Genomic DNA, 25,020 nt, shown 5'->3' on the forward strand with positions numbered 1-25,020 from the left:
CAGCACATCCCAGTAACAGAAGAAAATCCAGATAATCACAAAAGGGCAAGAAAATCAGATGCTGTCAGGCTACTGACATAGAAGAATTGATTTCGGTTTAAAAAGACTGAAAGCTACTCAGTAATCCAAAGAGCAGGATTTGTGTTCAAGCAGCCCCAAAAGAAAGCAACAAGTTTTTCTGAAAAATTCTACTACTGCAGTGAAAAGAAGAAACTGCTTGATAATGTAGGGACAAAGCCAGAGATCCTGGACTAGGAGCCACTTTTCATTCTACAAGAATAGAACTGATTGCAAAAATTGCATTGCACATTACAGAAACAGTCAGCTATTAGAAAGAACTTGTACAGTCTTCCTTTTTGCTTTCTACAGCACACTCCTCCCCTACTTTACAATCACTGTCTATCTCACTTTGTTTCAGTAGTCTTCTCTGTCCTTTACTTAATGTTGTCACTACTGAAACGAAATCCCTTCTCCTCAGCAACTCCTGTCATTCAGCATAACCTTACTTATCACTCCAGGAGAAATGATGACTTCAGTTATGCCTAAGGACAAGGATACCTTTGCTTCATTCCCAACTCTGCTGACTTTCTGACTAACCTTGAACAAGTTGCTTGATTGTTTTGAACAGCCAGTGTGTCTATCTGGAAAATGGAGAAACTGATATTTATCGACACCAGAGAGCAGAACCTCTACTGGGAACCAAAAATCTTGAATATTGACATGGTTTGATGAAAGGTGTAAAGAACAATGAAGATTCCCTTTTAGAATATTTTCCTTCAAAAGTATATGCTAATCAGTTTTTTCTTCCTGCATTACTTTTACTGATTCAAAATGCTTTGGGATTGGAGGAAGGAGAAAATAAATGATGATGCTGCATTTAACAGCCTAGGACCAAATCTACAGTTGTCATTAATCAGTGCAGCACAGCAGAAACTAATGAATCCATAGCCATTTATACCAGCCAAGGATCTGACATTTAGAATATGCACTGATTAGCAGTATTTTTAAACTGCAAAATGTGCAATTACTATTTGAGAAAAATTAATAAAATACAAGATTAATTTAAAACACCCACTTCTACATTAATATAGAAGCCTCTCACATCCTACAAAGCTGGATGAGGTAAAAGCCTCCCCACAGCCAACCTAAGAAGGAAAAAGTAAAATGTTTTCTATTTTACTGGAATTTTTTTTTTTAACTACACAGGTCTTAGCAAAAGTGATACAAATAAATACTGAAATCTCTGTTAAGATAGCATGCCTACAACTATGCTGCTTTAGTCCCATTAGACCTTAAAAATGAACAGAGAAGAATCTGGTCAATATGATGATAGGAGACAAAATCGGTTTTAGAAAACAAAAATAATGGTCAAGACATCTTCTGAACAACTTTTTCCAAGTACTTCAGTGCAAACTGTATCTTAATTTTAGTAAGTTGAATTTCACAGAACCACAGCATTTAGAATCACAGAATGGTTTGGGTTGGAAATGACCTTAAAGAACACCTACTCCTACTGCTCCTGCCATGGGCTGAATCACCTTCCACTAAACCAGGCTGCTCAAAGCCCCATCCAGCCTGGCCCTGAACCCTGTCAGGAATGGGACATCCACAGCTTCACTGGGCAATCTCCCCCAGTGTTTCATATTTTCCTAAATCATTGCTGCAGAGTGATGTACTTTTCTTATCTAGTGAATAAATTATATCACTCAGCTTTCCCCAAACACAGAACAAAACCATACAGTTAAGACTGCTGTTGTAGCAATGATAAAATACTACCAGTCCCATTCATTACTACAGCAATACCATTTTTCTGCAATTTTTTTCAAAATCCTACTGTCATTCATTTTTCTTTCCACAGTTGGGTCTGTATCCTTTCACTTCCTTCAGATTTTTTTTAAAAATCATTTAAATACCCTACATCAATTTCTATCTAAATTACTTTTACAACTGCTTTTATCACCCCTCTAAAGTAAACCAGTTTTTAAACAAAATAGATTTCCTTCTTGCTTGTCAAATAGATGCTTTTGGGAAGATATATTTTAAAGCAACTACCAGTAATGGGTCACTGCTTTTTGTTAAAATTCTCTCTCTAGCTTGTTTGAGGCCAAATTTTTTGCCTTTTATTCCTAAACTGGTTCTATCACTTTTTAAAATATACATATAAATGTACATATGTACACAAAGCCAGAGAAACTGGAGCACAGAGTAAGAAAAAGAGAATTTAATCAGTATGAATTCACAGACACGCCAAGGCAACAGGAACACACTGAGATCGGTGACAACAACAAAAAATAAAGCCAGGTGTTTCCCACTCTGTAGAGAGAAATGTGGTCATTAGTCTTCAGCAGCAAGGCAAGGAATCCTGTGTCATGTCTTCCCAAAGACAACACGCTGAGGAGGCTCCACCCAACCCAAAGTAAAGGATGTATGACAGCTCAGCTAAGCAAGAGCTCAAAACACCTCAAAGACATCATTCCTAGTGCTGGAAGGACTGAACCAAAAAAAAAACCAAAACTAAGGGAGACACAGATAACTGAGAACAGTCCAACATCCCAGGGACCCACTGGTTATAGATTTCAATAAATTAATTTCTAAGAATCAAATTCTGTGTAAACAAATTGATTTGGCTGGGGTGACAGTACCACTGCAGTAGCAATTTAGTATTTATTCTTCCTATATGCAGCACAAATAAACTAAACACAGTATATTCAATAACAAAAATACCCTGTTTTAAACTGTTCAAACAATAGGCATTCTGGGAAAAATCCATAACAGCTTGATTTTTTTTCAGACAACCACCTTAATTGCACAGCAGATAATAATTAAGCTGCTTTTCTTTCGATATTCAAAATGAAAGCTTGAGAATTACCTAAAATTGAGCATTGCTGAGAAGGAAGGCTCAACTTTAGGGCTAATTTAAAGCTATATGGCATTTATTCTAAACTAAACTAGACCCTCTGTTAGTGTTATTTGAACTGTTTTATAATCACCTCTAGGACAAACTGTCTGACCAGGAGACAGGAAGCAATGCAACAGGTTGCCCAGAAAGGATGCACAAACCCAGAAGGTTTTCAGGGCCAGACTGGATAAGCCCTACTTAGATCTCACAGGTGATCCTGCTCTGAGCAACAGGTTGACCAAGAAGCCTCCTGTGGTCCATTCCAACCTGATGGATTTCATGATTCTGTGACAGCAAATACAGAGGAACTTACACACTGGTTCCTAGTGTGTCCTGCACTACAACAGTATGACTACCACTACTCACAAAATACTCCAGACATTCTGCGGCACCACAATATTCTCTATCCATCAGCATTTTTTCCAGTGTGTAACTCATTGATTTTCTGTTCAAAAGACTCTGAGCCTGCTTCATCCAGCAAAAATCAAGTTGGAGTGTAAAAAAAAAAAAAAAAAAATTTAAAAATCCATAATACATCTCCAACTTACCTGTCTTTGAAGATGTCTTGTGCAGTCTTCTCTTCTTTTTTCTTGCCAACTTCCTTTAGGGGGAAAAGTGCTTTTACTCTTTCAAGAGGAGCCTGACACCTTTCTCTTACCACACAAGGCATCTCCAGCATTTCTAAAACGTGCTGCTCAGTTGGTGGCAGTGGCTTATCAGGGTGAAAAGCTTTGTGCTGCAAACACTGTGAGAAACAAAATAGTTTGAGCAAATTAAAACCTTTGATTATATTAAAACCTTTTAATATAATGTCTGTATGCCTGACACCATATGGAATGCGCAAAATATCTTCCATATTAAACATACTACTTTTGTATTGCTGAAAAATATTCTCTCTCACAGTGGATTGAAAGTCTATTATCAACTGTTTAAGGATATTATTAATGATATTAAACAAGAATACCGATGCAGATGAATGTTTCCACACTCACTGGAATGAGTTCTATGAAATATTAGAAAAATTCCAGGAATGAAACATTCATCTGCAACTGTTCATATTTTTAGCTTCACTCTACCTTTAAAAAGCAGTTCTATTACAAAACAGCCAAATGGGAGCGATTTCTATACACTTCAAAATTAGGTAATGAGATCTATCCCAACCACACATTCCAGCTATTGTAAGAGTTTAATGTCCCTCAAAGAAACCATTTCTTCTTGGTCAGTAAAACTCAGTATGCATCCAGGAGAAATGTTCACCAGTTTAAGTGCAAACAGAAAGAAAGAATACTAAATGTGCACAGGTGAGGCACAGAATATAGGTATGTTTGGAACTTAGCTTTGAAAGGAGTAGGGAATGCAAGGGCCTGGCAGATGCACAAAGTTGGAACAGATGGTGAGTGCTACAGAGAAGGATTTTTCACCCAAGTGTAGAGTCAGTGCACAGTCAGGGAGCCAAGCAGAGGGAGAGAGATGAGGTTAATGAGGCAGGCTACAGAAATTCCATGGAGGGTTTTAAAAACAAATATCTTCACAATTTTGTGAAGTGTGTGATAGCAGTAGAGAGGTGTGTGCATTTACAAATATACACACAGATACCAGTGCATGCACAAAAACACATCAAAACATTATGTGCACATTATGGAGACAAATTTTTTTCCACACCCACTGTAGTGGGTGCATTAGACACCAGTGTGAAGGTAACTACTCAGTAAACTAGGAATACAGCAGAGAGTTGCTCCCCTGCTGGCTGTCAGACATGACATTAATTTAAAAAACAAAATCAAAGCAAATAAAAGCCCCTATTCATGCTGGAAAGCTGCTGATAAAGAAAATGCAGACAATATGTGACATATTCATACTGATGTGTTTCCAGGCTGCCATTAAGACTCCAGTCCATTTTAGAACATACTGTCAAAAGAAGGCAGTTGTACAGCGCTACTGATTTGGAAACACTTGTAATGATTTAAGGCACAATTATTTTGAAAGAGCGTAAAAATGTTGCTGGAAGTAATGGCTCTTGTGATCAAAAAACCCCAACGATATAAAAAAAATAGGTATTGAATTAAACTCACAAAGCAAAAGACCTAAGTCCCCCGTTATGCATATGTGTTTCAGGCTGAATCTTTATGTGTGTAGCTGCAGGAGCTGAGCAGACTGAGTGGTCACAGCCTCTTGTACCTGTTTTTAAAGCAGATGACTACCTCTGAAACCTGAGATGGCAGATACTGTCAAAACTCAGGTGCTAAATGGAGACTGAGTTAAACAGACAACCTGGAGTTTCTAAACCAACACAGCTCCTCCTAACCTTGTTTCCCCTTCTGTGTCCAGCAAGAATCACTCCTACCTTCACAGCTAGAAGGTAACCCACACTGTCACTGCCTTCCAGACTCACTGTTCTATTCATGCATGTTGTCACCAACGCTCCTCATTGCTCTTCCTAATTTCCTTCCATTTCCACTTTTAGAGCCATAGCCAGCTTTCGGGAACAGGGGGCACACGGAGATACTGGTTAGTGGACATGATGAAGTGAGCTTCTCACATCATCAATTCTGTGATAAGCAGTGACAAATATGCACCAACAGACTGACACGTCCATCTCTACAGAGAGCCACCATTGTGGAACAATTTGTTTATTTAGCTAGCAAATAAAATGCACTGCATTCCCCAAATGTCTTAGGCGCTTCAAATCCCTATGTTTAAGAGGGACAACTTAAAAAATAATGTTGGAAGTCTGCCACTACAAAAGCTATAGAAGTTCACTTAGGCTTTTCTGGAAGTAAGGAATAAAAGCTGAAAGTCTGGATATAGGATATTCCTCATCTTCCACTCCAGCAAGCATTAGCAACTACTTTTCACCCACTCTGTCATTTCTTGATGCCTACCACTACTTCCAGAGATATAATTTAGCTTGATGTTTTTGTTTAAATTCTGGCTCTTGTCACTTATCATTCCAAATATCTTCATGAGGCAACAAAGCAAGGAAATGAAGTAGGAGTTCATCCTTTTCTTCAGAGTTATTTTTCAAAACCATTTATAGGTTCTTTTCAGCCCAATCCACTTACTGGCTAGAGTCAAAAGATGACGCAGAATTTTTCCTCAGAGTTCTCAAGAAACCAGCAGTGTCACTTGGCCTAAGAGTAAAATACTAAGAATCTGGAACATCTTTGCAGCAAAGGAAAGAGCAACTTACACAGATTAAGAGCAATTTTGTAATAAGACAAACAAACGGGGCTGTGTGTGGCCAAAAGAAAGAACTAGGAGTACTGGTAGTTCAGGGCTTTCTAAACAGCATAGACAGAAACTGCCTTGTACATTCAAACTGTCAATAAATACTTTTCCTACCAGTAGCATTCACCCTTACAAAATCCTATTATCCTCTATGGAAAACTAGCAAGTTACTCAGTTATTCTCTCCAGCAGGAACTGACTCAAGTGCTGGAACACCAACATCACAGAGTTTCAGAAGACAAATAAATAGCACACCTAAAAAAACCATCTTTCACTGATAGGTGACATCCACTAAACAAAAAGAATGCAAAACTGTATCTCACAATATAACAGGAAATTCAAAATCCCTATGTGTTTCATTTACAAGCAAAGCCACATTTATTTTGTAATATCCAAGCTTAACAATCCTTCCTAAAATAAGAGCTGTGCAGAGGTCAGTTCATTTTAAGTTTTTGCCCTGCAATAACCTCCAACTGATCCAATTCTGCATGCATTTACACACTGTCTTTTCGATATGACTGGCAGAACTTGAAGAGAACGCCGAGTTCTTCAGATGTCAATCAGAGTAGGATTTGAAGACAGTGGGCTTACATGGTTTCCTGAAACATACATTGACCTTCAGAACCTTTGGTTCTTTTGACAACACTGAGGAAGCAAGGCTTTGGGAAGCTAGGATAAGTTTTCTTAATTTAAGAAAGCATCTTCTTCCTACTTGTAAACTGAAATAAATCCTGTGGAATTGCTGAGATATGATGAACATGATTGCTATAATACCATTTTTGGTCAATTTTCAGCACAGAGTCACACACTCAATATATCTCCATGGTTTTGTATCCAGTACAATTCTGCAGTTGCTTAAATTGCAACATAATTTTCCTTATTTTTGAATTCGCTGTGTCATTTTTTGAACACTTGAATTCCAGTGTATAATTAAGTCTCTCATCCTCACAGTTGCAATGAAAGTCTTTGTGATATGAAAGGAATGTAAATCAAAATGGAGACAGCTTGATATAATAACTGCAGGAAGTGTGAACTGTTCTGCTTGCTTGTAAAGTGCATCAGCTTAGACACCCCAACAGAACATTTTAAATGTCAACAATGTTAACTATTTATTAGTGATCCAGTTCACCTTAGACTGACCTGGTTCGGAACCACTGCTAGATGCAACAATGAACAGAAAAATTATGGGACACATAGTAAGAAGCTGAAGATATCCCTGATTTTCAGCCAATTTTTCTCTTTGACCAAAAGCCAAAGACTGAATCTATGTCCACAACACAGTGTTGAGATGCAGGTTTTCACTTGCCTAGTCTATGTGCCTGTGAGTATCACTGATGCTGTTGCAGACACCTCAGCACAGGTATAATTTCCCTTGCTTCCTGGAAACTGGAAATTTTAAAAATAAATCTGTTAGGGACAAAACAGAAATCACCCCACACTTCCATGCCAGAGATTTATATCTGCATTTTCACAATGCAGATCTTTCCAATGTGAATCAGAGAAAGGTGAAAAGCCTTCACAAAAGAAGTTTTTAAAAAATATCATATAGCTCATCTCACCTGATATAACCTCTGAAACTGAGGGTTTGGGATTTTGCTGGGCTTAAATAGGTCCTCAAAAGTTTCTCCATCTTCATGAACCAAATTCATAGAATCAATCAGTGAGTCAACAGCAGACAACTGATCCGCTAAAGCAGCAATTACACACAAAGAAAAATTAAATACACTTGCAGATGGATGCATTTCTTGAAACAATTTATAAATGAAGAGTCGCTTCACAATGGGAGATTTTCACCAAGTCATTACATGCCACAGAATACACTGCAGCTATAGATGTGCCAGTAAAGAATATGGATAATGGACACAATAATAAACCCCTGCTTTATTTAAGGACTACAGTGTAAAGTCATAAAGCCTTTTACTTTTTCCCCAAGACCTCAATTATTGTTCCCTTTCTACTTTCACTTTTCTTCTTTTTCAAGATGTTTTCATTTGCAACAGAAGGTTTATAGGCCACTTAGAAAATAAGGAGAACAGTTGGTTTGCAAAACTAAATGGCACAATATAAATTTTTAAAGTTATGATTGCAAATTAACACTGTTCACAGTAGCCAACTACCGCTTTGGTAAGACAGGTTTTAGATTTGTCAAATGACTGCTTACAGGCAAGAAAATAGAAACTGTTTTAGAAACAAACCAGCATGCTATATATACCCTGACGTGCAGGTGCCCATTCAATGCATCTCTCATAGCAAATGAAAGAAGTGGGAATGGATTTTAAACTACTTCCATTTAAGACTCATTGCTGTGCAAAACTCTCACAACAGCAAGTCAAGCTTTGTCTGGCTGCATGTTCTCCAAAGATGCCATCCACCTCAATCTGGACCAGTAAGTGCATGTTTAGTAACACTCCACAGAAAACACTGTCTTTGCCTTTGTACATTATATTAACAGGCCATACTGCAAACGGCTACAGGACCAGCTTTGCACCAACAGAGAAGCTGCCTCTGTTCTAATTCTAGCTAGCTAATCATAGACTGTGGATCCCACAAGGTTTGGCCATTTTATCTCACAAATGAGTTCAAAGATCAAAGGATACAGTGGACTAATCTCAGCTCTCTATCATAGGATCCCGTGAGGCTAATGATGCCATAACCCGAGCCAGAAGTCATTTAACAGGACAGCTGAAATATTGCCTGCAAACTTAGGTCTGCACAGCCTGCAACTGAAGTGGCAAAGCTTTGATACACATTTACACTGCAAGATGACATCACCATAATGGACACCCAGACACCTGTTTTTTTTTACTAAGCCAAAGTAACAACAAAACTTATGTTCTCATTGGAGAGCCAAATATTCTTACTGTTTTAGAGCATATTAGAAGACAACAAGCAGGTTACTTTTCCAGTTGACTGGCAAATGTCTTACCTGTAGGAAGGCATTTTTTACTGTTTTTTATGGATGAAAATACATATTGTCTTAGGTCTTCCATGTAGGGTAGTTGCACATAGATGAGACACTGTGCAAGAGGAAAAACAACTTAGCCTGAAGTGAAAAAAAAAATCTGTACCCCCAGAGTGCCATACCAGGGCAATATAAACATTAAAAAAATCTGAAGATCTAATGTCTCTGTGCATCAAAACACTTAAAATACTTACAGAGCCACACAATTTTAATCAGAATGAAACTCAGCATTATATTTCATAACATAGTGATGGCTACACTCATTTTTCTGCTGGTGGGATAAAGACCTCCCTGACCATCTGATCCCTTCTCCTTGTACAGAGTTCCAATTATCCATGCTTTAAATATCCCATATATTGGCGCTTTGGGAGGTTTTATCACAGCTTACTGTATTTCAAAGTCAGAAGCTGGGTTTGGTTTTTTAACATTTCTCTGCCTCATTTTTTCTTTATTCAAATACCTCCTCCAGTTCATACCACCCTAAATAATTCCTTTCCATGCTTTATGTTTATACCCTTCAAAAGTCTGAAGATTGTTGTGTCCGCCCCCACCTCCGTCACTGCTCAGCCATGCTGCACGTATTTAGCTCTTTCAATAGTCTCTCGTAAGAAAGATCAGGGGAAACATATGCTGCAAAAGTTCTGACATACTGTGTTGCTTCTGGGTCTCTCTGCAGAAGGGTAAGACTGAAAAATTACCTCATATGTATCCTTAATATACGGAAAAGCTACTCCAATTTGTGGGTTGCATCTTCTATCATAAGCATAGCGCACTATAGCCACCACTTTCAACTCATCCAATGCACGAACAAGCGCAGAAAAAGCAACTGCTGCATTCTGGAGGGAAAAAAGAAGTCTACAGAATCATGCAAGTTCTTAATCATGAAATACATCTTTCACAGGGAATTAAACAGCATTGATTTAGTCCAGAATAGTTTCCATTTCAGCTATAACTTTAACACAATCATTTTTTCATGTTCATAAATCAAAGAAGCAGAAAGGTCAAATCTCATCATGATAGTGGATCCATTCAAAGCTGAGCCAACTTTTGATTCAGCACGTTCCACTTATTTCACCTGGTGTGACGAACTCACAGAGGTTTTGCAAGAGACAGAGAAAGGAAGGGAATTCAGACCCTTAAAGGAACTTACCAGAGCACCGCAGTGAGCCTTTTACCTCCAGTACTTTGGAGGTCTGCTCTAAATAACACAGTGACAGGGCTCACTGTTGCTCTGCATGAGAATGGACTTAAGCACCAATTTCAATTTCCTCATGCCCTTGCACAAACATAATATCTACCAGTTTTTCATTATTCATGAGATAATGTATTCATTTGGGGCTTAATCCAACTTCTTTTTACCCTACTGGGCAATGAAACAAGACATTTCTGTAAGCTGCATTAAAAGTATTTATTAACACAGAAAACCAGCACAATCTCCAGTGTCACTACTATTTTTTTTTATTCCACAGCACAATACCTTCAGCCTTAAAACTTCAGTTCATCTTACCTCATCATCTTTTGCTGCAAAGACCTTCAGAGCCTGGTTGCCCATGTAGTAATGCCTCTGGATCTACAGATTCAAATGGTCAAGAGTTAGCCTGACCTAAAGAAAAGGTCACTAATGCAACTGGATCAATTAAATTACAAAACAACTAACATTACTCAAGTGAGAAGCCACCAAATTTAATTGCAGTGCATAGAGGTTAAAGCCCTGTATACATCTTATAGCTCCATTTATCACTTAATATGGATATTCAGTCATATTGGGCAGGATATTCTCATAGATTCCTATTGATGGGCAAGAATGAAAGACAGCAGTACTTGCAGCTGTTACCAGTCTGAATTATACTCCAGTATTTCAAAAGTCAGTGTGGAAAACTACAGTAATTAATAAAGGATCTAAACCTAACTGACACCACATCTGTGCTATTACATTTTTCTAGCAAAGATACATCAAAAAGGAGCTGCATACAGTCACATCCTTAATTAATAAGGCTACTTCAACAGCAATCCAGAGTATATACAGCTGTGCTGGCAAAGAAGCACTTCTGTTAACAGAGTTTATTCTGTTCATGAACATGGCTGAATCTAAAACAAGCAAAAAATTGTTTCATCAAGGGGCATCACTGGAATAGCTGGAGTTACAGAGGCTGACACACACACACCTGTCACAAAGGTCATACACCAGTATGGACATTGGTTAAAGTAACCTCTCTGTTATAGAAAAAACTCTTCAAATTACAGTCTCAAAACTAACTTCATTATATCTTTGATTTTTTTAAAATTAAGTTCATCTTTTTATTTTATCTTCTTTATTTAGCGAATTACCATAAGGCTGTTGAAGTCAGTGACAATCTGCACCAGAGCAGACCTGTTTACTGTATTACAGCATGATTCTTCAGCTCAGATTATTCTACCTGCAATCATTCTTTACTGCTGTCTTTAAATGCTCAGGAAATTTTATGTTCAGTATAGTATAAATAACTAGATGTGTGTATCACTACACCTTCTTTTGTTTGCAAAAGAAATTGTCCCTTTGTAATATTTTCAAGTATTATTTCTCGATTTACATGGCTTGGCTTATAAATTAAAAATCAAAGTTTAAGCAGCCTCTGATCTTCTTTCTGAGGGATGTGAACAACTTGGGAAAATAATATAAGGTGGTTCTATTCCTTATTTAATTATGTATTTGGAGCTGTTCCAGTTTTTCTAGTCAATAATGAATTATCTTTCCACTGAAGTTTTTAAAAGAAAAAATTTAATATAAAACATACATTTGAATAGTGTCAGTTTTATTATTCCAAACAATAAAATTTAGGAGGCAAAATTTAAGATAATGACTGGGTCTTAAAAATTCCAGCTGTAGTTAAAACCTTCCTGATGTCATTATCTATACACTGTAATTTTAATCCTGCAAGCACACCTGAATAATTTTATTCCTCTGACGGTATGTGCAGCTACTACTGGGCATAACTACTCACACTCCTGGCTACAGGACAAGGGCACAATTTAAGTTGGAATTTCTATTCATTATGAAATCCAAAGACAAGAGAAGTACATCATAAAACTTAAAAGCAAACAATATTTAGTACATTGAAAAAATTTTAAACCAATTTGTTAATTCTTTTATGCATATTTATGTGACTCAAAAAATATTCCTAAAATTAACTGCAACCCTACAATTATTAACTATACACTTGAAGGTACTACAACACTATCTGACCAATGATGGGAAAATAAAAATCCACGTGAATAACAGTTTGCTCACAGAAACGTTGCATTTGTCATCTGTTTTCCTCTTAATTTCCATTTTCAAGTAAAGTCAGACTTTAAGTTACAAGAGATGGCCAACCTTTGGCATAAGAAAACTCTGCACATGGTGAAATGCATCTTACAGAACTAGATGACAACAATAAGACTCAACAGGAGGCTAATAATGTATTAAGAGATCCAAGAAATTGTCTCATTGAAATACTGGATTCAGACACATTTCACTTATTAGATCCAGTTTCTGGTACAGGAGGTAGCACTCCCTAACACCTCTCTGGCTCTGGCCAATTTAGGGCACCTAAGCTCAAGCACAAGATGTTTCCTTGATTCATCACTTGCAGTGCACAAGCTCCCATGTTACTCAACTAAATTCTGGAAGTCCTCAAGGAGTAACCAGGTTACAGCTTCCAGTTAGGCTGGCTCCTCATTTCAGTAAATCAGCATAACTTCCTGGCTCCTCAGTTAGTATTTGGAACACTGCACTGTGGTAGTCTAATGACATATCTAGCAACGTGCAAGAGCCTCTGTGCCACCTGTACTGTAAAGTAAGAGGATGTTTAGTTACATCCATTTGGGAGTAAGCTCCCACAAATGCTTCCTATTTCATTAGTATCCTTCCTTCATGGTAAAGGTAATGAAGGAAAGATACTAATTTCCCTTCAGCAAGGGTTCAGCAAGAGTAGAACCCTTCAGCAAGGGTTCTACTCTGTCCAGGCAGTGAGAGATTTCAAAGAGCAGGAGGGCTGGGAGCTGTCAGAACAGAAGGTGTAGAACTGCCCTATGAAATCATTTCAATTTTGACTGGTGAAGAGGACTGGGTGTGGATAACTCCAAGATGAGTAAAGTTTCAGAGACGGGGAGCAGCTTAACATTCACAGCAATTACTTGGCACTTGCATGTCTCTTTCTCCTCATGTGTCCTGCTTCAAGAAGAGTTTTGTTAAGCCTTTGCCTAAGGCTTTGCTAATGCTTAAGACCTGGATTTCCTGCAGGAAATCACCTTTTGCTGGATAACTTTTATTAAGATACTTGCTCAAAGTAAGTTTCTTACAACTGTCAGGGACAACAAAAAGCAAAGTCAATACCACAAGCAGAGATAAGTGCATTACAAACATGAAGCATCTCATGGAAATATGGAAAGTTTTTGAATGATGTTACCTTTGTCCAAGTTCTAAGAAGTCTTCACTACATTTAGTTTTTGTCACAATGGAAAGAAGAAGCAAGTCATGCTTCACAAACTAATCCTTATGGAACTGAGAATGAATGGAGTCAGGCTTGCTTTAACATTACTTTAATGCTGAGGGAGAAGCTTCTGTTAAGAAGCAGCCATACTCTTGGCTGGACAAAGCCCAGAAAGGCTGCTGCATGAGCTGAAGAGAAGACTGACCATCTTCTGTTGCATCACTACTTAAGTTTGTGAGGTGGAATGAGACCACAATACCTCTGTCTTCACTTTGCAGAGATATGAGTTCAGTGGCTCTGGCTTCACTTGAGGGTCCAGTGGCCACATTTACAAGCCTCTCTCCTTCACAAGACCACATACTGCTTACATGTACTAGAATCAGCAAATAAGTCACCCCTGCATACCTGACTGCAGATGCCCCATTCCCAGTACTGAAACGCAATACACTAAAATGACCTTAGTGAATTCAAACCAAAATCAATTGTCTTAAGTAACCCAAGAAGTTGAATAGGAAGACATTAAGTATCGCACCTGAGAGGATCTAGTGAATCCCAAAACAGAAAAACACTTCCCTTCTGTTTTGTATCTCATTTGCTCTTCATCTTCCTTGGAAAAAGGAATTATATCACTCCCATACCGAAAACCTGGAGAACAAGAGAAGAGCATCTGGTAAGCATATGGGCCTACAATTCTAACACCGAAATTAGCTCTCTGAATATTTTAACAATGCATTCGTGCCCCACAGCTACGTTCCACACATGCTCATCAAATTATTCTCCCTGTTAGCAAAAAAAACCACACACCCATAGACACATTCTGTACTCCACGAACAGCAGTTGCACTCCTTGTACATCATTTTATGTAACACAAGTACCCTCAGAGAGCAGGAAAGAAAATAAGGGAACATCTTGCCTAACAAAGTTACACTCACAGAATAGATTTAAGCAAATCAGAATAGAATTCAGCAAACAGATTGCAACACTCTCTGCAAACATAATACAAGCAACCTCAAACATACCACAAATCATACCACAGGAGATGACACCAGAAGAGATTCAGAGAATAAAATGTGCTAACAGTGGAAGCAAGGTACACAATGGAAAACCAGAACACTCTTGTATGCAGAACTGGTCTTTCTATATATATTTCTTTGTTTTACTTCCCATGCCATACATTACAGGTATATCTCCACGAAATAGGAAGCTGTAATTTCTCAGAGGTATCATCTGTACCAACTGCTTATTCCCCTATCTCAGGCTCCAATATCCTCCCTGTAACATCATCACTTTATTATATTGCCACAGACTAAGAATGATATTCCTCAGGTGTGAAGAAAGCAGAAGGAACAGAGATAAATCCCTGGATAAAAAACCTACAAGCAGATACATTTTCCTGCAAACTGAAAAGCAAACACACAGGCAGAATAAAAGAAATTTCAGTATGGGTGCTGCAAATACAAAATATTGCCTAATTATGACATTTCTCAAAAGAGTCACAAAAATCCAGGAGGCAGCAGTAGCTCTTTAAGCGAAAGATCTATCACACCTCTGACAGGGAAATCTTTTATCTCTTTTGTTCAAATTGAACTGCTCACCACTTCTTTTTACTACTATGCCACAACTACTTTACTAACTTAAGTAGTCAGAAGATTGGCTGAGAATGGCCACATATCCTTCAAAATGCATTCACTCTAAGAAGTGGACTTTTTTTATCCATAGTTTTGAAGTTATAAAACATAACTAGACCAGCTTCTAACCATCACTTCTGCTTAAAGAAGGTCACATTGTTATTAGAACTTTATCTGATACTGCTATGAAACACCTATGAATGCTAAAACTCAAATAGATTAAATAAAAAATACAGTATTTATCTTAATTTTCAAATTATGTTATTAATTTGACAGCACTCTCCATACTGTTATGTGAATAGTTCTACTCTTTATAGTTAATATATTTGCCCTACTTGTGTGGGATTGAAGCAGCAAAGGAAAAAAAACTAGTAGCAAAATATATCTATACAATCACAAAAAATGAAAGAGATTTACTTAGCTTCATTTTTTTAAAAGTAACTACACTATTTCCTGCTGTTTCTGGGGCCTGCAGTCTTCTAAGGAAATTAATCTGCTCAGAAAGAAGCTGCAGGTCATAAAAAGTATTCTGCATACCACTACTTCAGATTGATCCTGTTACAGTACAGCAAAGCTAGTACTCTTGAACACTAAACCTTCCTTTGATGGCTTCATCTTTCCAGTTGCAAAATAACTAGAGCAGTTGCTCATCTACAAAAAAGCAGTGCTATGAAAGCATTTATGTTATCAGTACAACTGAGGATCTAAAAACAGAATAGAGGTAACAGCACTACTCATTACAGAACTGAGGTATAGCCCTCCATGAAGTATAGATCAGGAAGCTGTAGGTCCTTCCAAGTTCCGTCTGGTATTATTATTGTTGTTAGCCCTATTATTATTATTCCTATTGTCATCATTATCCCTACCGTTGGCAAAGTAAGATTTTTTTAAAATATGTGAAGACAAAGAGTCTCATGTAACAGTCTCTGTGTTCCATCAGCCTACAGTGCTTACATTCTAAGACCACAGGTAGGCTTGAAGGTATAAAACTCAAAAAAAACTTAGGTGACCTAAGAGTTCAAGAGATTATTTTCCCTTTGTCTTCAGGGTACACACAAAGGATGTCGTACCTTGAATAGTATCATCTTTCTGAACCTCTGTCTCGTCATCATCATTCAAGCAGTAAACAGTTTCTTTTTGCACATCCTCTTTTCTGAGGGTTTTAGCATCCACAATCATCCAAAGCTTTTTCACCCTCTCTTCTGTGACCTTGATATCAGAATTCAAAGAAAAGGAATGTTTAACATTTCAGTGGGATCCAGAGTACTTACCAGAACACACAAAACATTCTTAGCCTGAGTGCTGCATTGTTTTGCCAATAAAGGACTAATAGAGACAGTGTCAAATAATAAATCTCTGGCTGCCACCATAGTGCTTTCAGCACTGCTTCATCTGTATGAGACCTAACATATAAACTGTAGCATATTGACAGCATACTTGTCTTGGGTATTCACTAAACCTGTAGGTTAAGTCATTTGTGGAAGTCTTTTACTCACAGGATACCATGTAACTTTCTTGCTATGCAATTTACTACCTCCATCTATACAAATACTTTTGACAAAGCATTAAGAAATATGTTAAAGATAAAGGAGGACCCAACGTTCATTCAGCTTGTTTGGCCAAGTTTTCCATTAGGCTTACTATGCTACAGGATAAAAATATCTCATTTTACTGCAACTTCCCCGAAAGTAAGAAAGATCCCAGCTGCATTATGGGACTGGGAAGGGAAAGAAGGAATAGATATTTACAATGAGTGACTGTTTCCCAACTACAGGGAAATAAAACCTCTTTCTTTTTTCTCTGCTTAAGTGAAATTGATGGTATAGTTAGTTAGTACATGAGAAGAAAAATGTAGAGCTGAGCAGAAAACAGTAAAGACAGAATAGATTGTCAATGGGACTGCTGTATGACCTCAGGCCAGTCACTCAGTTCATGTTGCTTACTCTCCCAAACTTAGTTCATTTTGTGTGTAAACACCTTCAGGAGGGGACTCTTTCTGCCTATCTGCACAGGTTTGGCACAATAGCCTAATTAAAAAAAAAAAAATTATGAATAACTATAAATAGAAAGTTGATGCCTTTCAAGGCTAGTATATCCATCTCTGAGAACTTAGATATATTTTAACTTTATAATACCAGACTCAGTCTTATGTGCAAATAAAAACCAATTAATCTCCATTTCACCAGATCCATCAATACTGCCACTCTACATAGTTACTTATCAACTATAACTAGAAATTTGCACATTTTCTGTCTTTAAATACACTTATTTCTTCCTAGCACTGACTAAAGGAACCACCAAAACAGTAAGGGAAACAGACTGGGTCCAAGCTCTGCCAAACAATACAAACAAGCTGAAAAAATAGACCTTTCATTCCAAGTCTGAAATAACAACAGATGAGATTTGAAACAATGGCTGGTAAAACATTTACACCCACCATTTTACACACACATATCCAAAATTCATCTCATGCCTAGGGCTTAAGAAATGTATATAGTCTCACATCTCACTGATGCCAAACCTTCTATCACAGCATTTTTAAGCAGGGTCATCAACTTCAATACCATTGAATGCTAAAGAATAGATAGCAATTACTCCTATTTCTGTACATTGTGAATTTTAGTTATTCAACATGTGTACAATATGATGAAGCTAAAGTTGTTGTGGGAGCCACAGTTTTAGAAGTACTGGCTTCTAAGCAAATAAAAATCTCTATCTTAATTATTTGGATGTTGTTTTATCTTTTATTTTCTTAGCTTTAAGGAAAAAAATTGCAGCAGCACCTAACTTAATGCTGAATTACATTGAAACATATGATTTTAAGCACTTACTGATTTGTAGGCCACAATTCTTATAGACAAATTAGGACCAATAGTGAGCTGGCATGGCCAAGGCATAGGCTTTCTTTCTATTTTCTTAAACATTGAAAGACGTTCCAGGCTCTCTCTAAATGAAAGAATCAGAAAAACAGAAATGAACTCTGGTGAACTGTAATAAAGTATTAGAGACAATACACTCTCCTTAAGGAAATGGAGTTCAAACTGTTTCAGCTTAGATTGCATAAAACATTAGAAAAGAAACTGTATCAATAATCCCATCATTAACTATTGTCAGAAAAGAGAATGAAAAAAAGAGGTGATACAGTAGATTATCTCCATCTTGAGCCTTTATGATGGTGTGACATTAAGGCTCAAAGGCACTGTGTTAAGTCTTGTGATGAAGCTACACAATTGCTTCTTAAGCATTTCACATTTATCTATGCTCACCCAATTAGGGCACGTAGTGAGTTGAACAACACAAATTAGTAAAGGCTCTCAAAGTGGTAAAATGTTTTGTACAGTGAAGCTGAAGAAATAAAGAATGCCGTTTCAATTAACAGGATTTTGTTTATGAAGAAATTAACTTCTGACACCTTTTTTTAATGCAGTACTAATGAACTCATTATTTTAAGGGCATTCTGTCAGAGTGAAAGAAGCTACTTCAACTATTTCTAGCCTAAACAGCAGATATACAAGTTCCAAAAAAACACAAAAAAAGGAACTGCAATGAGTTTATACTAAAAAGTGTTAACTTAATTGCTCAGCTTGAAGCAATGGAGTCCAAAAATTAAAAATTCACAGTAATTTATAATATATCATTGTGAATTCAAATAGGCTTGCCTCCTCCCCCAGACAGCTTTCGCCTAATACAAACTGTATGGGCTATTCAGCTGTAAAATTGCAACATAGAGAAAGCTCTTGATTTTTTTTTTCTTTCATTGCATGATAAAGCAAAGATAAAACAATGGTGAACTAGTCTTTTTCACATTATGATAAAACCTGGAATCTACCTGTCTCTTGATTAAAGCACTTGTCTGGCAGAAATCAAGATCAACTCCTAACAGAGAATTCAACTTGGCATTCTACTTTTCTGGTTTCTTAGTATGAACAGGATTGTTTTTTTTAATTCTAAAAGCACAATGAAAGGGGTAAATGCACTGGGATTTTTATAGGAGATAAATACTGGATTTCTTTTTTAATTTTTTTTTCCTTAGGGAAAGGGAGGATTTTTTTTCCAGCAATAAAGACATCAATACAGGACTTAAGAACCTGCTATTACATCACTGAAAGTACTGCAGCACACACTTTCAAGGATGAGTATGAAAATCAAATATGTAAGTGCCAAATGCCTAAAAATGTAGGTTACGCTCTATTTATTATCTCTATCCTTTAATTTCTTACATTTATAGAAGAAAAATGCTGCCTGTTATCAAAGATGACTCAGTCAATAAAACTCTTGCAAATGTACATTTCAACTTGTATTTTAAGAACACATCCTTTCTTCTTGGCTCTGCAATCCCTTCCCTCAAAAGTCAGAGATGGCAGAAGTACCTCCTGTCTAATAGTCTGAGCATCATAACTTCAAAAAAAAACACAACAAAATCTCTTCACTCACTTTCCTAGCATGGCTAATTTATTTTTACAAGAGTTGAAATATTTTTACCAGCAGGAATAATGAATCTAGGAAAACAGAGAGTGTATCTGAGTTGGCCAATTATCATGACAGATTTGCAAAACTAGCTTCTTAAAGCTTGATAAGCAACTTAATTGCATCTAAAACCTCACATATTCTTAAACAACTTTTCCAACTAAAGCTTTAATCTACTACCCAAATGCCTATTTATCCAGAGATTTTGGATTTCCCCTGAAAGTATGGCAAAAAGACAGCTTGTAGAGTAGCAAGAGTCTGTGATAAAAAAAGTATAAAGAGGCCAAGCCACATGGTAGGTTCATGCATATGGATTATCCTAAAGGATAAATGGGCCAGGAAAGATACTGCTTTCTGTGCAGTCTTTTGATGCAGTGACAAAGCCTGCTTTTTTCTAGAGACCCAGACTGCTCTGTTGACTAGTACAGGACACAGACTCAGTGACACATGTCTCTTCACTAATGCACAGTAATGCTCAAGGAGCAACTTCACTGGCTGCCGAGGTGCAAAGCTGACCAGCTGAGCTGGGGGAGGGAAGGAAATCCCAGAAATACATCAATGAATTACAGCATACAAACCTACAGGGACCACCCTCATCTAAAAATTACATTTGATAATCACATTAGGGTTATGGTCTACTACGCTTCTTGAAAACCACACTGTCTAAAAGTTCACACTTCATAATTGTAAAACAGAACTATTGAGACAGTAACATCACACTTCAATAAGGCATGTAGATACATTTTGCCTGTTTCCCAACTGAGACAACACCTGGGAAAAGGTCTTGAATATATCATTAGCTACAGTTTTTCAGAGATTTACAAACTCCTATTCTTTCAGTGGGGAAACAAGAGGTGAAAAGTCACCTTTCAATTCTTGTATTAGGAATGCTGCTGAAAAAGTATATTGTTTGTCACAGTGCCACAGCAGACTGTGATTAAAGAGCAGGTTTCAACAAACAACATTTACTCAAAGCATTTGTGGGAGTTTATGAAACTAGTGAGCTAAAAGGAGTCTGCAGCCCAGGAACAAAGGCTACCATTACATGCAGATGTTCAAGATGCACTATGTCACAAATTCCATCACTTTGCAAAATACATTTTTGAAATGACATTTATAGAAATATTCCCCCCAAAATCCTCCAACACTAAAGAGGGAAGAAAACTTATTACTTTTTCTTTAAATACAGCTAGAGAAAATTCATTTTGCCCTGAAATCTGTACGCTCTTCTACTTATTCTAATTGCTTCAATGAAGCTGTGACATAACTGATTACTTAACTGCATCTTTTGGAGAAGAAATTAGAATGTAAATCTATAGTACAATAAATAGGATTAGCCACATTTACCTGAAAGTATAAATTTCTTCCAGCCCTCCTTCTTCATCCAAAGTATACATGAGTTTCCTCACCACATCAATACCTTGCTTCTGTTGTTCAGTTAAACTCTTTCTTGGAAAAGAGTTACTGTGCATACGATCGTGTACACTGGCACTTGTATCTCCACTTCCATCATCAACACCCACTGGAAATGGCAAACTAAGAACAAAAGCAGAAACAGTTAGGTTGACTTTCTTATTAAAATAACCAATCAAAACAAAAAAGTGTTCTCAGGATCAACGATTTTTATCTAGCTGCAGTCAGATGTATAAAGACCCACATGGCTTGCAAAACAAATTAAATTGTATTTCAAGTCTACTTGGCATTGGTAATGTCTTGACCAGAATGATGCACCAGTTCTGGGCATCATGCATCAATAAAAACATCCACATACAGGAATAGATTAGGCAGCAAAAATCAATGCTGATTAGAAAGCAAGATCCATTAAAATAGATTGAACAAAATAAAGCCCATAGAGAAGGGAATTAGAGGGCAAGACAGCCTTAAATATAAAAAGCTTTTGCAGAGAGGAAGGAAACAATCAGTTCTTTGTATTCTGCCTGCACTCCAGTCACATCATGGAGTCAGGTCAGATAGTCAAAAACCTGATAAAGGCATTTCAAACCATAATCTCTAAAACCAACTGCCTGAGGAGAGAGAAGAGTCTCCATCACTGCAAATCTTTATCAGAAGATTAGACAAACACTGCTCAGCAGTGACAGACATACACCTCACCCAGTCTGAAGCAGAGGATTGCTGCACATGACTTGTTAAAGGCCATTCCAGGCCTGTGACTCTGTATTGGCTCCAAATGCCAGCAAGCAGGACGTTCTCTGCAGTGGGGCTATTAGGTATTTCTGGAACAAATGTTATTCTTTGAGATTTTAATAGCTTACAACACTAGGTGAATTTCTGACTGAAGATGACACATTTTCCCGCACTTCATGAATCAGACTGAAGAATTTAGCCAGGGGTTATAGATAAAATGATTTTGCTGCTCTTCAAAATACAGGAGAGAGTTAACTAAGTATAAAAAACACACAGTAGAGAAAGTGTAAGATCCTCTACCCTGTGCCCCTCAAAACACCTGTACGTCTTTCATCTGATCCAATTTTGAATGAACCACATGATACCTTTTACCACATTTCCACAAAGTAAAATAACTTTAGCATTGTATTATGTTTTTTAAAAAGCAGCCTACAGATCTCTACCATACTTTCACCTCATTAGTCCTCACTGAACTTGTCCATGAAGCACCACATAATAAGCAGAGTTAACATTATGCACGACAATGTCACATACAGCAAAATTAAAGATCAAGATTCAGCAAAGTGTTTGGTACTTTTTTAGGAAGCAGATTCCACTGACAAAATAGACAAACTATTTTTAAGCTGATATGACAACATCAAAAAGCTTTAAACCTCTGACAGATAAAAGTTAGGCTACTTTCACTATGCAATGCCCAAAGACTACTGCAATGAGAAGTGCAAAATACCCAACACTACACAGTGCTCAGTGTGTGCTTGGCACCTGGAAACAGGGAAGAAAACCAACTATCTGCTGTAAGTTACAACCCAGTCTATAAACAGGGCACAAAAGACAGAAGCATGGATTTTAACAAACGCACAAGGTTTAGCAAGAAATTATTTTTAAACAAGCATTTTGCACTTGTACATGTAAAATGCAAATAATGCTTTGCTCATGTGGCTGGGAGACAGGGTGCAAATCTGCAGCCAATGCTGTAAGAGCAACATTTTCTTTGTGCTTTTTAGACAAGGGAGCAGCAGCTAAATACCAGGGCTCCAAAAGATGCACTCTGACTGGCAGAGATACTCAGATTTGTGCTGTTGCACCTCCACTGCCAACAAAAGCTCAAATAAGCCAGGAGAGGCATGTCATGTCAGAAGCACAACTTCTTTTGCTGGGTAGACAGAACCTGACATTTTTGCATTCAGCCTTCCCTAAGCAAAAGCAAAGCAAAGATTTTTTGGTGGAGGATCAGTCCATGATTTTCAGTAACGTTTTCCTACCTAACCCCTCTGTTATCTTGCAAATGGGTTGGCAAATGGCTTACATGAATTTATTAAGTTCACAACACTGTTCCTTACAGAATGCTGGATCTAGGAAAAAGTAAATAGTCAGAAGTAAAACTAGGGCTTTAACCTTCTCCTGTGAAAGTATTTATTGTAAACAGCAACAAACAAAGTTTTGCTTTTAAATAAACTCCTCTAGAAGGCTCACAGCTTCCAGTTGCCATCACATGCAACAGCTAATACAGATCTTAACACCAGCATTGATTCTTCAGATCAATGCCTATATCTACAGCATGACAATCAAGGGATTCCTTCTCTAACATTTAAGACATTGTTTCCATTTTCCAAGCCCATCATTGTGAATATAACACTTCTCTTCAAACCTGCTCTTCTATTAACACCAGAATCAAGCTATTAATATCTGCAACATTACCTTGTTATTTCTTTGCAGTAACCTCCTTACCTAAAAGTATCTAGGCTGTTGCTGTGACAAACCCACTATTTCTGAAGCTATTTTTGGCTTATTGTTCCCCAATTCTCTGCTTATATTGTTCTTTTGTCTCCCATTTTAGACTTTGGCTCCAAGCTATAAGCTTAAGTGGAGAAGAAGCCATCATCTTAACATTTATTTGCATATCACTTAATCAAGAGGACTTGGTTCATAACTGGAATTCATGGTATGTATAACTTACAGAAGTACTTACAATAATCATATTACTTATTAGTACACCTCCAAAGAAACCATACACCAAGATACCACCAGCTATTTCAAGATAATTATTAAGAAAGAATCATTTCCATTTAAAAAATGGCATAGTGTATAACAGCCATTTTCATACTTACAAAAACTGAAGTGAAATTCCTGTTTTCTTCAAGTTAGCAATGATAATTTCCAGCTGATCCTCACTGACAGGACTACTAAGGTCTGTAAACAGTTCAATGTGTCTCTTCTCGTATTTCTTTCCTCTTAAAATAGGAAAAAACATTTACATATATTGAAAATGTTATAAGGCCATTTTGAAATTATTTCCTTACAAAATAATAACTAAAGTAATATATCTGTAATTATTTTTACTAAGGAAATATACTTGTAAAATGAAAGAAAGCAAATAAACCTACTTGGTAGAAGCTGTTCTAACACAAGTCATATTATTTATCCTAAGTGTTTATCTTTATATGATTCCCTCCTACCCTAAAACTGAGGACTCTAGCCTTGTGACTGTATAAATCACAAACTACATCTAAATTAATGGAATTCTGCCAATTTTCACCATGTGGATAAAATGCTAATAAAATAAGTTCGGCTGTTTATGGATTACACTGGTTATTTCCTTTGCAGCTGTAGGTCTGTTCTTGTGAAAATGCATTTTAAATTACTGTTGCTGGTGGGAGTTCCATTTTAGTAATCTAATTCAGTGGATTCATTGGATAAGATGGACTTTCAAGACTACTTAATACCCTAAGAAGTAGTAACAATAAAGATCAGGAAAGTTGGCCAATGACAAAAAATTCAGTTGAATTGGTACAGTTGTGACCTGGATAATCAAGCATAATGGTGACTTTCTTGAATTTTTACCCTACAGTATTTTCTCAAATGAAAGCAAATTCCGTATCAAAGAGACTGGTGTATACAGACAACAACAAAACCAGTTGCTCCATAGCTATTCAAGACTATAATGCCATAAATACAGTAATTTTCATTCACAACTCAGTTTTAACCATTAAATTGATACAGCTTTTCACACTGATTAGATCTTATTCATAAAAATACAAATTGCATCACTAAGCCTAGTCTTCTGCACTCACTATTAGATCATATAACCTTTTTAGAAACATGTTCAAGCTTTGGTTCGAAAGGAAGTGCCATTACCTTTCCCTGCACCATTAGTTCACTGAGTGCTAGAAACACCTTGCCAGCCTAAGCACATTCACTGACAACGTTGTAACACTGATGTCAACATTCTTTTCTCAGCTTT

The 25,020-nt window shown here is 37.1% G+C and overlaps 1 protein-coding gene across 2 annotated transcripts in view; it reads right to left on the minus strand.

The window, feature by feature from the left end:
• XRCC5 (X-ray repair cross complementing 5) overlaps positions 1 to 25,020 on the minus strand; it is a 50,256-nt gene that overhangs the window by 19,561 nt on the left and 5,675 nt on the right. For both annotated transcript variants that reach the window (XM_085066859.1, XM_085066858.1), the window contains exons 5-14: positions 23,888 to 24,010; positions 20,982 to 21,170; positions 17,999 to 18,113; positions 16,238 to 16,376; positions 14,072 to 14,184; positions 10,596 to 10,658; positions 9,787 to 9,924; positions 9,053 to 9,143; positions 7,686 to 7,813; positions 3,448 to 3,644 (exon numbers count right to left, since the gene is read on the minus strand). In XM_085066859.1, the coding sequence (XP_084922985.1) occupies positions 3,448 to 3,644; positions 7,686 to 7,813; positions 9,053 to 9,143; positions 9,787 to 9,924; positions 10,596 to 10,658; positions 14,072 to 14,184; positions 16,238 to 16,376; positions 17,999 to 18,113; positions 20,982 to 21,170; positions 23,888 to 24,010 (1,296 nt within the window). The remainder of the gene's footprint in view (positions 1 to 3,447; positions 3,645 to 7,685; positions 7,814 to 9,052; positions 9,144 to 9,786; positions 9,925 to 10,595; positions 10,659 to 14,071; positions 14,185 to 16,237; positions 16,377 to 17,998; positions 18,114 to 20,981; positions 21,171 to 23,887; positions 24,011 to 25,020) is intronic.

Source organism: Lichenostomus cassidix, chromosome 7, assembly GCF_008360975.1.
Source record: "Lichenostomus cassidix isolate B80296 chromosome 7, HeHo_3.0, whole genome shotgun sequence".
In the NCBI taxonomy this organism is placed as follows: Eukaryota; Metazoa; Chordata; class Aves; order Passeriformes; family Meliphagidae; genus Lichenostomus; species Lichenostomus cassidix.